Source organism: Schistocerca americana, chromosome 6 (genome assembly GCF_021461395.2).
Source record: "Schistocerca americana isolate TAMUIC-IGC-003095 chromosome 6, iqSchAmer2.1, whole genome shotgun sequence".
Lineage (NCBI taxonomy): Eukaryota > Metazoa > Arthropoda > Insecta > Orthoptera > Acrididae > Schistocerca > Schistocerca americana.
In genome coordinates, this window is record NC_060124.1 from 575,919,714 (window position 1) to 575,932,236 (window position 12,523).

General features: G+C 41.3%; 1 protein-coding gene across 3 annotated transcripts in view; it reads left to right on the forward strand.

Annotated features, from left to right (window-relative positions):
- The window catches only part of LOC124619404 (protein croquemort-like), a 145,521-nt gene that overhangs the window by 94,435 nt on the left and 38,563 nt on the right, over positions 1–12,523 (forward strand). For all 3 annotated transcript variants that reach the window (XM_047145761.1, XM_047145763.1, XM_047145760.1), the window contains exons 7-8: positions 4,434–4,725; positions 9,445–9,518. In XM_047145761.1, the coding sequence (XP_047001717.1) occupies positions 4,434–4,725; positions 9,445–9,518 (366 nt within the window). The remainder of the gene's footprint in view (positions 1–4,433; positions 4,726–9,444; positions 9,519–12,523) is intronic.

The window sequence follows — 12,523 nt, forward strand, 5'->3', positions numbered from 1 at the left end:
CAGTGTGCAAGTTTCATACAGCTGCCTGCTTATGGTCATTAATGGAGTTCTTGCTGCTACTTCACTATGGTATTGTAGGACCCCAAAAGGTTGGGGAATAAGTAAAATTAAAAAACAGTTGTTAATGTGCTATTTAGCAAAAAGGATTCAGATCTTTTCCACTTTATGCTGACTGAGGAGTGGAGTGACTCACTACAGCAGAGGAAGTATGGAAAAATAGTGCATGAGACTTATAATTTGCTTACCTCCCCATCCAGTCAATCCGTCTTGGTGGGAGGGGGTGTCAGGCAATGCAGATTTGGCAGTTCTGTCAGGGTCATGGCAGCACCTCGGTATTGCTCTGCTTGTCACAGGTAGAAAACACAGCCCTATTTTGATTCATAAGTTCAGTTCTGTTTCTAAATTTCTTCTCACTTTCCTTTCCTGCTTATTCACAGTACAGACTGGAAAACTTGCAACCCTGCCTCACTCCCTTCTGAACTATTGCTTTCTTTTTGTGCTCTTCGACTTTTATAACTGCAAGAATGACGTATTGGACTGATGTTTTGGAAATACCTTACATATCAGGTGGGATAGTTTTGTCAGGCTGGCTCTCCCAAGGATCTTGGTAATAATGAGGTGCCTTATTTTAACTTTGGTCATTCAATGCTCTGTCAAATGTTGCTCATAATATCATACCTCCCATGTCATCTTAATCTGCTTCCTCTCCTCTTTCTACAATATTGTCTTCAACTTTATTTCTCTTGTTTAGTTCCTCTATTTTCTTTCCACCTTTCCGCCTCATTCATCCAGGCTTCTAGGTAACTTTTCCTTAACCTCACCACTCCTTTTCCTTTTCCTTCACTTCCCTTCCTTCCACTTGAACCCTCCTTCCAGGAGCCACTGGCTCAAAAAGCTTACAAATTGTAATACCTTTTGTATGTATGTTCCCCTGCTGCCACTTCGTGAGTAGATTAATGTATAAAGACATCTGTATTCCTTTTTTCAGCTTAATTTTTATATTGTCTCCTTTTGTCAGTTAAATTCAGTATTTCTTTTCTCACTTGCAGACTTCTATGAGGCCTTGTCCTTGTCTTATATCATTATAATTTCCTGCTTTTCTGCAATTTTTTCAATTAAGATTTGCAGTCAGTAACCAATAAATTATGGTCAGGATCCACATCTGACCTTGGAAATGTTTTTCAGTTAAAAATTTTTTCTTGAAATCTCTGTCTTACCACTATAATCAATCTGAAATCTTCTGGTGTCTCCATGTCTCTTCCACATACACAACCTTCTTTAATGATTCTTAAACCAAGTCTTAGCAATGTTTAAACTATCTTCTATGCAAAATTCTAACAGTTGACTTCCTCTTTGCTACCATTGAATTCAAGTCCTCCACCACAATTAAATTTTTGTCTCTCTTAACTGTGTGTGTGTGTGTTCTTTTATCTCATCATTCATCCTTCCAGGCTCAATCATATGTACATGTAGTTGGTATATAAAAATGTAATATGGTATCTGGCTCAGCTATGATAATGCATTCATTATGCTGTTTGTGGTAGCTTACTTGTGTTCCTATTTTCTTATTACTATATGTACTCCTGTATTACCTCTATTGGATTTTGCATTGATAATCCTGTACTCATTTGTCAGACGTCCTGTTCTTCCTGCCACCACACTTCACTAGTTACCATTTATGTAACTCAAGCCTACCCATCTCTCTCTTAAAATTCTCTAATCTACCTAACCGATTAAAGAATGGGGCGCTTCGACCCGTAGAATATCAGTTTTGTTTTTTCTGATGACAACATCCTCATGAGTAGTCGCCACCAAGAGGACTAAATAGGGGATTGTTTTACTTCTGGAATGTTTTACCCAGGGAATGCCATCATTAAGCCATACGGTAGAGCTGCATGTCGTAAGGAAAAATAACAGCTACAGTTTTCCCCCTTGCTGTAAACAGCAATTTTGCCATGATGGCTAATGTTAAAAGGCCAGGTCATTCCATCATCCCGATTATTGCCCCAGCAATTATTAAAAAGGCTGTTGCCCCTTTTCAGGAACTATGTATTTGTCTGGCCTCTCCATGCATTAATGCCATGTCATGGTACCTCCTGTATGGCTATCTGTATCATTTAGGCACCTTGGCAAGGAGGCAGGAAAGGGAGAAGGGGCGAGTTTCAGTACATACTGGCATCAAAAGGAAATTTCACTTGAGAAAACCAAAAAGTTATGAGACAAGGGCGCTGATCAGTGCTTATCTTCAGGAGGTAAAATTTTTAGTACTGCCAATAGATGCAAATAAAAGGACACAGCTTATAGTCTTGAAAGAGGATGTTAACTGAGATCTTGATTCACATTCTTGGCACTAAGAAAACATAAGATCCTTCTTCAGTGAGGAGAGAGGGATAGGTTAGGGAAGGTTCAGGTCACTCAGACCCCAGGATGAGACTGCGCCACTTGTAGCGAGGTGAGGAGGATTAATAATTAACTTTTTAATGCTAACTTAGATGGAGATAGAGGAAAAGAAGAAATTTGCTCTTTCCATGAAACCATGGAGGTCTTATCATTTCCCTGAAATGATTTTGTGCAATGGTAAAGAAATAAAATATAATCCTGATACAGATCTGAGTGATGATTGGTTTGGAAACAGACAGCTTATGTTTCAGAAGAGATCCAGTACACCAAACATTTGAACCTTCTACATATAGCCATAGTTTGTAACTGCTGTTTTCTCTTCTATAATATGCTGTTTTGTTGGATCACACTGGTCAGACATTAAATTTGGAAATTATTCTCAAATTTCTTTGGCTGCATCACAGTGTTAAGAGAAATCTGTAATAGTATATTTTCTGCTGTAAAAAAAAATATTGTAGTAGCATTGTACATAATGGGTGACACAAATGAGTAAAAGTTTAATAAAGAGATGGAGGGGCTGGCCAGTACTTAGCTCAGCGCAGTGCAGCCGATAGATACACAAAACAGAACAGAAAATTTACGTTCCTAGCTTTCGGAACTTTGTTCCTTCATCAGGGAGGAGAGAGGGGAAAGAAAGGGAAGAAGGGAAAGTGGATTCAGTTACTCACAACCCAGGTTATGAAGCAACAGGGAAAGGAAAACGGGGAGGGTAGCAAGGATGGAGGCATGGTTGTCAGAGGGGCGCCAAAGATAATTCTGCTGTAAGTACTGTGCCAGCTTCAAACCAAAGAGGAAGCATACAGAAGTCAAGAGGTATATAGTATAAAGATAAACACAACTATGTAGGATGAAAAGATGCATGAATGGCTAAAGAGAAAAGGGAAAGAGGAGAAGACTGAAGAGTAAATGGGAGTGAGGTTGTTTAACGTAGGTTCAGTCCAGGGGGATGGTGGGATGAAAGGATGTGTTGGAGTGAAAGTTCCCATCTCCGCAGTTCCGAGGGACTGATGTTGGGTGGGAGAAGCCAAATGGCACATATAGTGTCGCAGGTTCCTAGGTCCCTAGAATTAAGCTGGAGGGCATGCTCTGGAGGGCAATACCCAGTAGCAGAGCATGCCCTCCAGCATAATTCTAGGGACCTAGGAACCTGCTACACCGTATGTGCCATTTGGCTTCTCCCACCCAACACCAGTCCCTCGGAACTGCAGAGATGGGAACTTGCACTCCAACACATCCTTTCATCCCACCATCCCCCTGGACTGAACCTACGTTAAACAACCTCACTCCCATTTACTCTTCAGTCTTCTCCTCTTTCCCTTTCCTCTTTAGCCATTCATGCATCTTTTCATCCTACATAGTTGTGTTTATCTTTATACTATATACCTCTTTACTTCTGTATGCATCCTCTTTGGTTTTTAGCTGGCACAGTACTTACAGTAGAATTATCTTTGGCTTCCCTCTGACAACCATGCCTCCATCCTTGCTACCCTCCCTGTTTTCCTTTCCCTATTGCTTAATAACCTGGGTTGTGAGTAACTGAATCCACTTTCCCTTCTTCCCTTTCTTTCCCCTCTCTCCTCCCTGATGAAGGAACAAAGTTCCGACAGCTAGGAACGTAAATTTTCTGTTCTGTTTTGTGTATCTATCGGCTGTACTGAGCTGAGGTGAGTACTGGCCAGCCCCTCTATCTCTTTGTTAGTATTTGTTTCACATCTTTATATGAGATTTTCCATTAATCATTAAAAGTTTAATAAGCTGGATATACATAGACATGGGAAGATGCGTTGTTGCACTTGATACAAACTCGTCTGAAGACTGATCATTAAATGCACTGGCAGGAGTTTTTTTAATTTACGAAGAACTCTGTATCCCGCTAATAAGAGGTTACAGGGAAAATGTGTGATAACAACTACGCTATCTGAAAAGCACTGCTATTAGTATAGAGAATTGTGATATATTTTTAAGGATGGACTTCTCTCCTTTGGGTTCTAGAGAGTGAAGATTTGTTGAAACACTGTGATTAATTTTTACAGGACACTGAAGTTGAAATACAGTGGTGCAGCAGAGTTAAATGGATTGGAAGGCTACAGCTACCTTTTGCGGGACAATGCATTCAACAATAGTGACCCTGAAGCATCTTGCACATGTCTACAAGATACAGATTGTGTACCTGCTGGCCTATTGAATGTATCTGCTTGCCGCTATAATGCACCTGTCTTTGTATCACGGCCGCACTTCTTATTGTCTAACTCATCACTCCTTGATGCCGTTGAGGGACTGAAGCCTGATCCAGAAAAACACAAATTAAGACTTGGTCTTGAACCTGTAAGTATTTTTATATTTACAACATAGTTGGACTGAACCAGTGGTTATTCCTGTACTTACATTTCTTTGTAAACAAAATGCCTTAAGCATGCTGCAGTATTGAAATTTATCATCAGTGTGTAGACCATGTAGCCCAGTGGTAGGCAGTTAGTTCGTGGACAATTTTGGAAGATGTTTGTTAGGCTTGGCATTGGGTAATCCTAAGTGGGTTACAGGTACATCCATAACACATTAGTTGTTTGTAGTAATCGTGAGAAACAGCTCGGCCACTTCCTAAGACATCCGAACAATCTCCATGCTAACATTATATTTACTATGGATGTAGAAAAGGATCAACAGCCACCTTGTCTAGATTTACTGGTTATGAGGACTGGTGAGGACCTGGCCCCCCACAGCTTGTATCAAACTGACAAACACTATCAGATATCTGTAAAAACTTTCAAATCATCACTTGAGCCACAAAAGAGGTAAGATTAACAAACTTATAATGGATGGAAGACAAGTATTGAGCTGCAGCATCTCGAAAGTGGGATCAAAGCCCTGGAATGCATTCTGAAGAACAGGTACTTCATCAGCTATGTGAGAAATGTTACAAACCCTAACAGCCAGCAAATTAACATGTAAGAAGAAGAAATCTCGGGTACAGTCTTTGTGACATACATTCGCTGGATGACAGACAGGATCTGCCATACATTGTGAATACGCAGTGTAAAGACTATATACAAACAGATCAAGATGATCAGATACTGTCTCAGATCAGCACATGGCAAAGAAGTCTCACCTACCAATCTTCTGTTCACTGACCATGAAGACATTAGATCTGTTCACTTAATGCAAGTGTTTAGATTGCCAGAATTAAGAACTTACAGAATGAAGGGACCAGGGGGGGGGGGGGGGAGGTGTTTACAGATAGCAAATTGAATAAATCAAAGTGTTCGTCTAAAACCAGAATAAATGTGAGATAATCTCATTAGGCATTGGAATGAAATTGGTCCACAAGTCAGGCATCTTGCTGAAGGACAAGAAAAATATCTTTTTTTATTGGGAGGGGGTGTGGGGCATTATAAAAACTCACCTCGTGTACATAGAGAGTGGTATTTGGTAAATGGTGATGTGTTTTTGGCAGTAAACAACTAGAGGGAAAGGTGATCAGTCATGAGGAGCTGTGGATGCAAAATCAAAGACTGGCAGTGTGACAGTGCTTTCCATGCCTGCATTGTTGAAATCGTGGTATTGGTGCAAGTGGGGTAGTAAAAATTATCAAACTAGCCATGGACATTCTGTCACTTAGCATTCTAACTAAAACTGAACTCAGTCAGCACAAGGCTTCTTTTAAAGTGATGGAAGCCAGCTCATGTACAATAAAACGGCAGCAACTACCACATTCCTGGCAGCAACAATGTGCTACCTTCTAAGATCTGCAGCTGAATGGGGCACAAAGTGTGTCTCTCTGTGGTCTTGTAAATTCAGACACAGCACAGTAGCATGTCTCCTTCGAGTAAAAATGGTTCCAGTAGTCAACCTTACTAGGAATGGCAGTGAAGACAGTTGCTGCTGCTTCCAGCCAGCTGGGCAGTCTTACCTCCTGGCGTTTAAGCTGGGTAACTTGTTGCAGTGCCAGGTCAGTGAGTGCATTGGTGTGTCTACTGCTGAAATTTGAATATAACAGCTTGTAGCATTACTGATTTCCACTTAACATTCAGTGGCTCCTTACTTAGGCACCACGTCATTGATTTCTGTTGGCTGGGAAAAATTGATATTAATCATTAAATGGGCCAGTTAATTTCATCATTTTTTTAATTAATAAAGCAGTAGACCAATGATTACTACATTGAAATCGTGATTACATATGCAGTATGAATCCACAATTGGAAACATGTTTATTATATAATTAAGCTCTCTCTTTTTGTGTGACTGGACTGGACAGCTATCAAGACTTCTCCATATGTGTTAGATATCTTGGAAAAACCTGAGGGTTGAACCAGGCTCATCAAACATAAATGGTAATGTAGGCAGGGACAGGTGGATGAATGGGACATAGCAGAAGACCTGCTTTCAGACACTGACCGCATAATAAAATTAACTGAGACGCAGGTTCTGACTTTGGAGAAGAGCTACCATAGCTGTTTGTTCAGGGAAGCTGTAGAAATTCACAGACCTGACAGTGGCTATGTAGTCTTAACAAGAAAGAAGAAAGTTTTAATACGAACAGATCCTGGATTCCTGTGTTGTGCAAATGACTGTTGCAGGTAACAAGGGGCAGCAGTAATGACCAGAGAGAGACCCTCAGATTTTGACGTGATAAGTAAGTGTCTGGCCATGGGCTTAACTCCAGTCCACCAACAGCAATGCCATCCTCTCGTGTTGGCAAAACATCAGAAAAATCAATAAACAAATGTAAACAGAAGGTCCTGAGGCCAAAGACAATGCATGTATAAAACAATACAACATGCCATGTTCAACACATCTGATATAAACAATGCTTGTTGTGCAAGAAATAGTGGAGCCCAGAAAAAAATCACTGAACCCAAAAACACACACAGTACAGTTAACCAATGCTGCTGCTTCATTCAGTAAATCTGTCCTCGGCCGGGTATCAACTGAGTATCCTTTGTGCCTCTATCCTGAGCATCCTCCTTCTCTTTTCTTCCTGTTGCTCTTTTTCCTTCTATTTTTCCTTCCATGATTCTCCGTAGTAGAAAATTTCCGCATAATGTGTGTCCCATGCAAGATGTTTTCCTTTTGTGTATCATCCTTGTAAAGTTCCTCTCCTCCCCTACCCTATTCAGCACCTCCTCATTTCTTATTCTGTCAATCCATTTCACTTTCTCTGTTATCTTATTTCAGAACTTTCTTATTTTGGTTCTCTCTGTCTACATTTAAGAACAATAAGACACAACACTCCCAAAAGCTCTCTTCTCCATGTAGGTTCTGCACCTCACTTCCTCTGTACTGAACTGTTTAACCTCATGAAACATAACTGGGAATTCATAAATAGTTGATTACATAAATCTTGTAGTAGAAGCAATGTGTTTTGTTATATGTGAAGGCAGAAGAGAAGTAGCATTGTGAACAGTGTATTAACTGCTCTAAAGCAGGTTAGTAAAAAATAGGCAAAAGTGCTGAAAATGTAAATGGCATGCTATATGATACAGGGAAAAGAAAAGTGATAAAGGATAATATCACTATACACACTCTTGGATGCCAACCAGAGACTCACAAACCTAGCATCCCAGTCAGGACGATTGTAAATTCAGAAATTTCAGCCTCCTGTCAGTGTGCAAAACACCTACTAAATTTACTGGTTGAAAACTACAAATTACATGACCATACTGTAAAAGCATCACATAGTTAATTCATGTTTGTCGTGTTACTGGCAGTGTGTACACTGACTATGTGTATTTATTGTTAAAAGTTTATTGTAATTAAATACTTGTAAGTATGTCATTATTTTAAGTAATTCCAGTGTCAATCATCAGTAACCCAATAAAACATTAAGAAAAAATATGGAATGATTCATGGCCAAATGCTATGTTAAAGGTTCATGCATTTGCGATCTCGTCAAAGTTGCTGGCTTCTAAAGTGGAGGTTTTGGGCTAGATTCCTAGTGACCACATCAAATTTGTATATGGTGGGAAGATCTGGGACAATGTTAACTAAACATTGTGAGTCCAAAATGAGAAGTTACATGGTTATGTTATGTTATGTTAACCGGGGACCTAGAAACGACGCAGAGGCTCTGTCTCCGCCGCAGCTGCAGTGGTCCGCAACCCCACAACGACTACCGCAGTCCACTTCACCCCTCCGCCGCCCCACACCGAACCCAGGGTTATTGTGCGGTTCGGACGCCGGTGAACACAGCCCCCCCTCCCGGGAACGTCTCACACCAGACAAGTGTAACCCCTATGTTTTCGTGGTAGAGTAATGGTGGTGTACGCGTACGTGGAGAACTTGTTTGCACAGCAATCGCCAACATAGTGTAGCTGAGGCGGAATAAGGGGAACCAGCCCACATTTGCCGAGGCAGATGGAAAACCACCTAAAACTCATCCACAGACTGGCCGGCTCACCGAACCTTGACACAAATCTACCGGGTGGAATCGTGCTGGGGATCGGTGCTCCTTTCCGCCCGGAAAGCCATACGTTCGACCGCACGGCCAACCAGGCAGACTTATAGTTACATGGTTACTTCATCAAAGAAAATTGGCACCCAAGCCACTCAAAGTGGCAACAAACTGAAAGCAGCGAATGACTTGACTTCATAACAAGAACTCTTGGAAAAAAGAGGAAATGATAAATTAGAGCAGTTGTTATTTTGTGGTGTACCATCAGAAAATTATTGAATTTCGGTACCTTTTATGGCAATTGGTGGACTGTTTGGGTAAATAGTATTAGTGCATTGTTCAAGTTTAATGCTAACCTTGCACATTTGCATCTGCTAAGGAAATTGAAGTAGTAAAATGAAACATTTGGAACAATACTGAAATATATTATCAGCATGGGGATATTTAGCATTTATGATACAAATGTCAGCAGTGTTCAAATACTTCAGTGCGTTTATGTGTTTCCAAATTATCTTTATATCCTTGTGAAACTTCATGATTTCTTCAGGCTTTCAAAAGAATTGTGCTCCTTTTAAAAGAATTGTATGATGTGTGTGCTTTAAAAGACAGTTTTGTATCTTGTGATTAAAAGTCAGTGAATATCTATTTCCTTCCAGACTACTGGAGCACCCATGTTTGTGGATGCACGTTTGATGTTGAACTTGCTGCTTGAACCTGTGAAACACATTAAGTAAGTATAGTTAGTCTCATGGAAGTATAATTTTCTGTAATCAGCACACAAATATTTTAGTGCCATTAATTATTAAATAATAGGTAACAATGATTTTATTTATAGATTTGATGTAAAAATCTATTAAATGTGGCAAAAGGCATTCAGAATCTGAATTCAGTGCACCATTTTTAATAATCTACTATGTTGCTTGTAACAACTACGGTGAAAAATATCTCTACAACCTACCCGTACCTGTCTGTAAACAGTTACATCATTTTTCATATGTTTGTCCGCTACTTGAAGGCTAGTAACAATACAAGTTACAGAGTATTTCCTGTGACCACTGACTGCTATAAAATAAGTACTCTAACTGCTTAATATTGAATGTTAGCAGTTGAAATTAAAAGTCATTGAAGTTGAATCTGTTTTACATACTTTGAATATTTTCAATAACATGCAAAAATTTATTTCAAACTGCAGTCTTTTATTTTGTACAAAGTCTTTTTTTTATTAACAACGAGCCATTCTTAGTCCAGTTCCATATTTGTAATTAGTTTGCTTTTACATTTAGATGATTTTGACTGCAAAACTACCCAACATAGCTTGATGATCATTCGCGTGCAAATAAATTCTTGGCAGTGGCCAACAGTAGATTGACTTGCAACAATCACTGCGGTTGCTTATTGTTGACTACAGTATATGTGAAAACTGTAAAGAAGTAACAAAGTAAGCCAGTGAAAATTTATCAAACAATGGAAACTCCATGTTGGATTATCAACAATGTAAAAAAAAGATAGATTGATACTCACCATAAAGATAAGACATTAAGTTGCAGACAGGCTCCAATAAAAGCCACTAAAAAATCAGCTTTCAGCCACAGCCTTCGTCAGAAGAAGGCGTGCGCCTACACACACACACACACACACACACACACACACACACACAGATACTGTGCATACTGTGGACATTATATATAGATTCACACAAGCAAGCACACATCACACACATGACCTCCATCTCCGGCAGCTCAAACCAGAATGCAACTGTCACCTAGAATTGAAAAAGCAATCTGGAGGGGGCAAGGAAGGAACAGTCATACAGTATGGGTAGGGGGGAGAGAAGAGTGCTGTCTGGTGGAGTGTGCTGCAACGAGGCTGCCAACAGGTGCAGCATTGGGAGGCTGTGGGGCAGGGATGGGGGTAGAAACAGAGCAAAATAGTAGAGGAGCAGGGAAACGTGGGCAGGTGTGTTGACAGAAGGCGGCACACAGAGGGTGGGAAACGATAATGAGGAGGTGGTGATAGGACAGAGGAGGTGGAAACTGTTCAGTGGAGGATGCAAGGATGGTATGTTACTGCAGGTTGAGGCTGGCATAATTTTGGAAGTGGAGAATGTGTGGTAATGATAGTTCCCATCTGAGCATTTCAGAAAAACTGGTGGTGGAAGGGTGGTTCCAAATGGCTTGGGTACTGAAGCAGCCATTGAAATCAAGCATGTTGTATTGAGCTGCGTGTTGTCTCACAGGATGGTCTAATTCACTGATGGCTACAGTTTTATGGTGGCTGTTGATGCTGGTGGACAGCTGATTGGTAATTGTACCAAAATAAAAAACTGTGCAGTGATTGCAGCAGAGCTGGTAAATGACATAACTGCTTTTACTGGTGGCCCAGCCTCTGATGGGATAGGATAAGTCTGCAACAGGACAGGACTATGAGTGCTAGGTGTGTGGGCTGGTGTTGCATCTGGATGTTTCACAGGGATATGATCCTTGTGGCAAGGGGTTGGGACTGGGAGTAGCATAGGAATGTAGTTGGTTGTTATGGAGGTTGGGTGGGTGACAGAAGTCTGGCGGGATGTCCCTCATTTCATGGCATGATGATAGGTAATCAAAGCTCTGGTGAAGGATGTAGTGTAATTGTTCCATTCCAAGATAGTATTGTGTGACGAAAGAGGCCCTCCCTTATGGCTGGTTCTTGGGGGTGGTGGGAGGATTGCGTCAACATACTGGACAAGGGACTTCTTGTCACTGCAGATACATCGTCCCTAGGTGGCCAGCCTGTAAGGGAGGGATTTTTTGGTGGGAAAGGGAGACACTGTTGAAATATAGGTGCTGTTGGTGGTTGGTGGGTTTAATGTGGATAGAGATGTGGATGGAGGCATCAGAGAGGTGGTGGTCAACATCCAGGAAGGTAGCACGCTAGGTCGAGGAGAACTAGATGAAGCGGGTGGGACAAAAGGTGTTGAGGTTGTGAAGGAATGAGGATAAGGTGTCTGGTCCTGAGTCAAAATCATTAAGGTGTCATCAATGAACCTGAACCAAGTAGGGGTTTGGTGCGTTTGGAGGCAAGGGAGGTCTCCTCTAGATGGCCCGTAAACAGGTGATTTTGAGGAGCATGTAGGTGGGTGTGCTGGGTGTCATAGGGGTGAGGAGGGCAATGGATTCAGGGGACAGGTTCTGGGAAGGGCCTAAGTCTCTAAGGAGGGATTGTAGACTATGTTGGACTTTGGGTATGGGATCACTCTGGCGGAGTTTATAGGTGGAAGAGTCATGTGTCAGAGGCCTTCCACCAGGTAGTCACTGTGATTCATGACAGCAGTGGAACCTTTGTCTTCTGGTAGGATGATTAGGTCAGAATTTGTGTTGAGGTTGTGTATGGCTGTCCTTTCTCCTGCTGAAAGGTTTGTTGCTCTGAATAAAGGAACGGGGGAAGGTTGGTGTGGCAAAGTCGGAAGTATGGAATTCCTGTAAGGTGACCTGCAGGTGGTTGAGTGGGTGGAGGGAAGGATCACAGTTGGATAGTGGTATGAACTGGGAGAGGCAGGGTTCAGTGTTAGAATTAGGTTGGCTTTGGTTGGAGGGATTTGGGGCAAAGAAGTGTTTCTGTTGCAAGGATTGAGAAGAGGAGAGTAGTCGTTTGACAAATCCAGCATGGTTAAATTGGGTGTAGGCCCAAAGATGAGATCTTCAGAAAGGATTGAAACTTCTGTGGGCTGGGGGTTTTGGTGGAATGAGTAAGAACCAC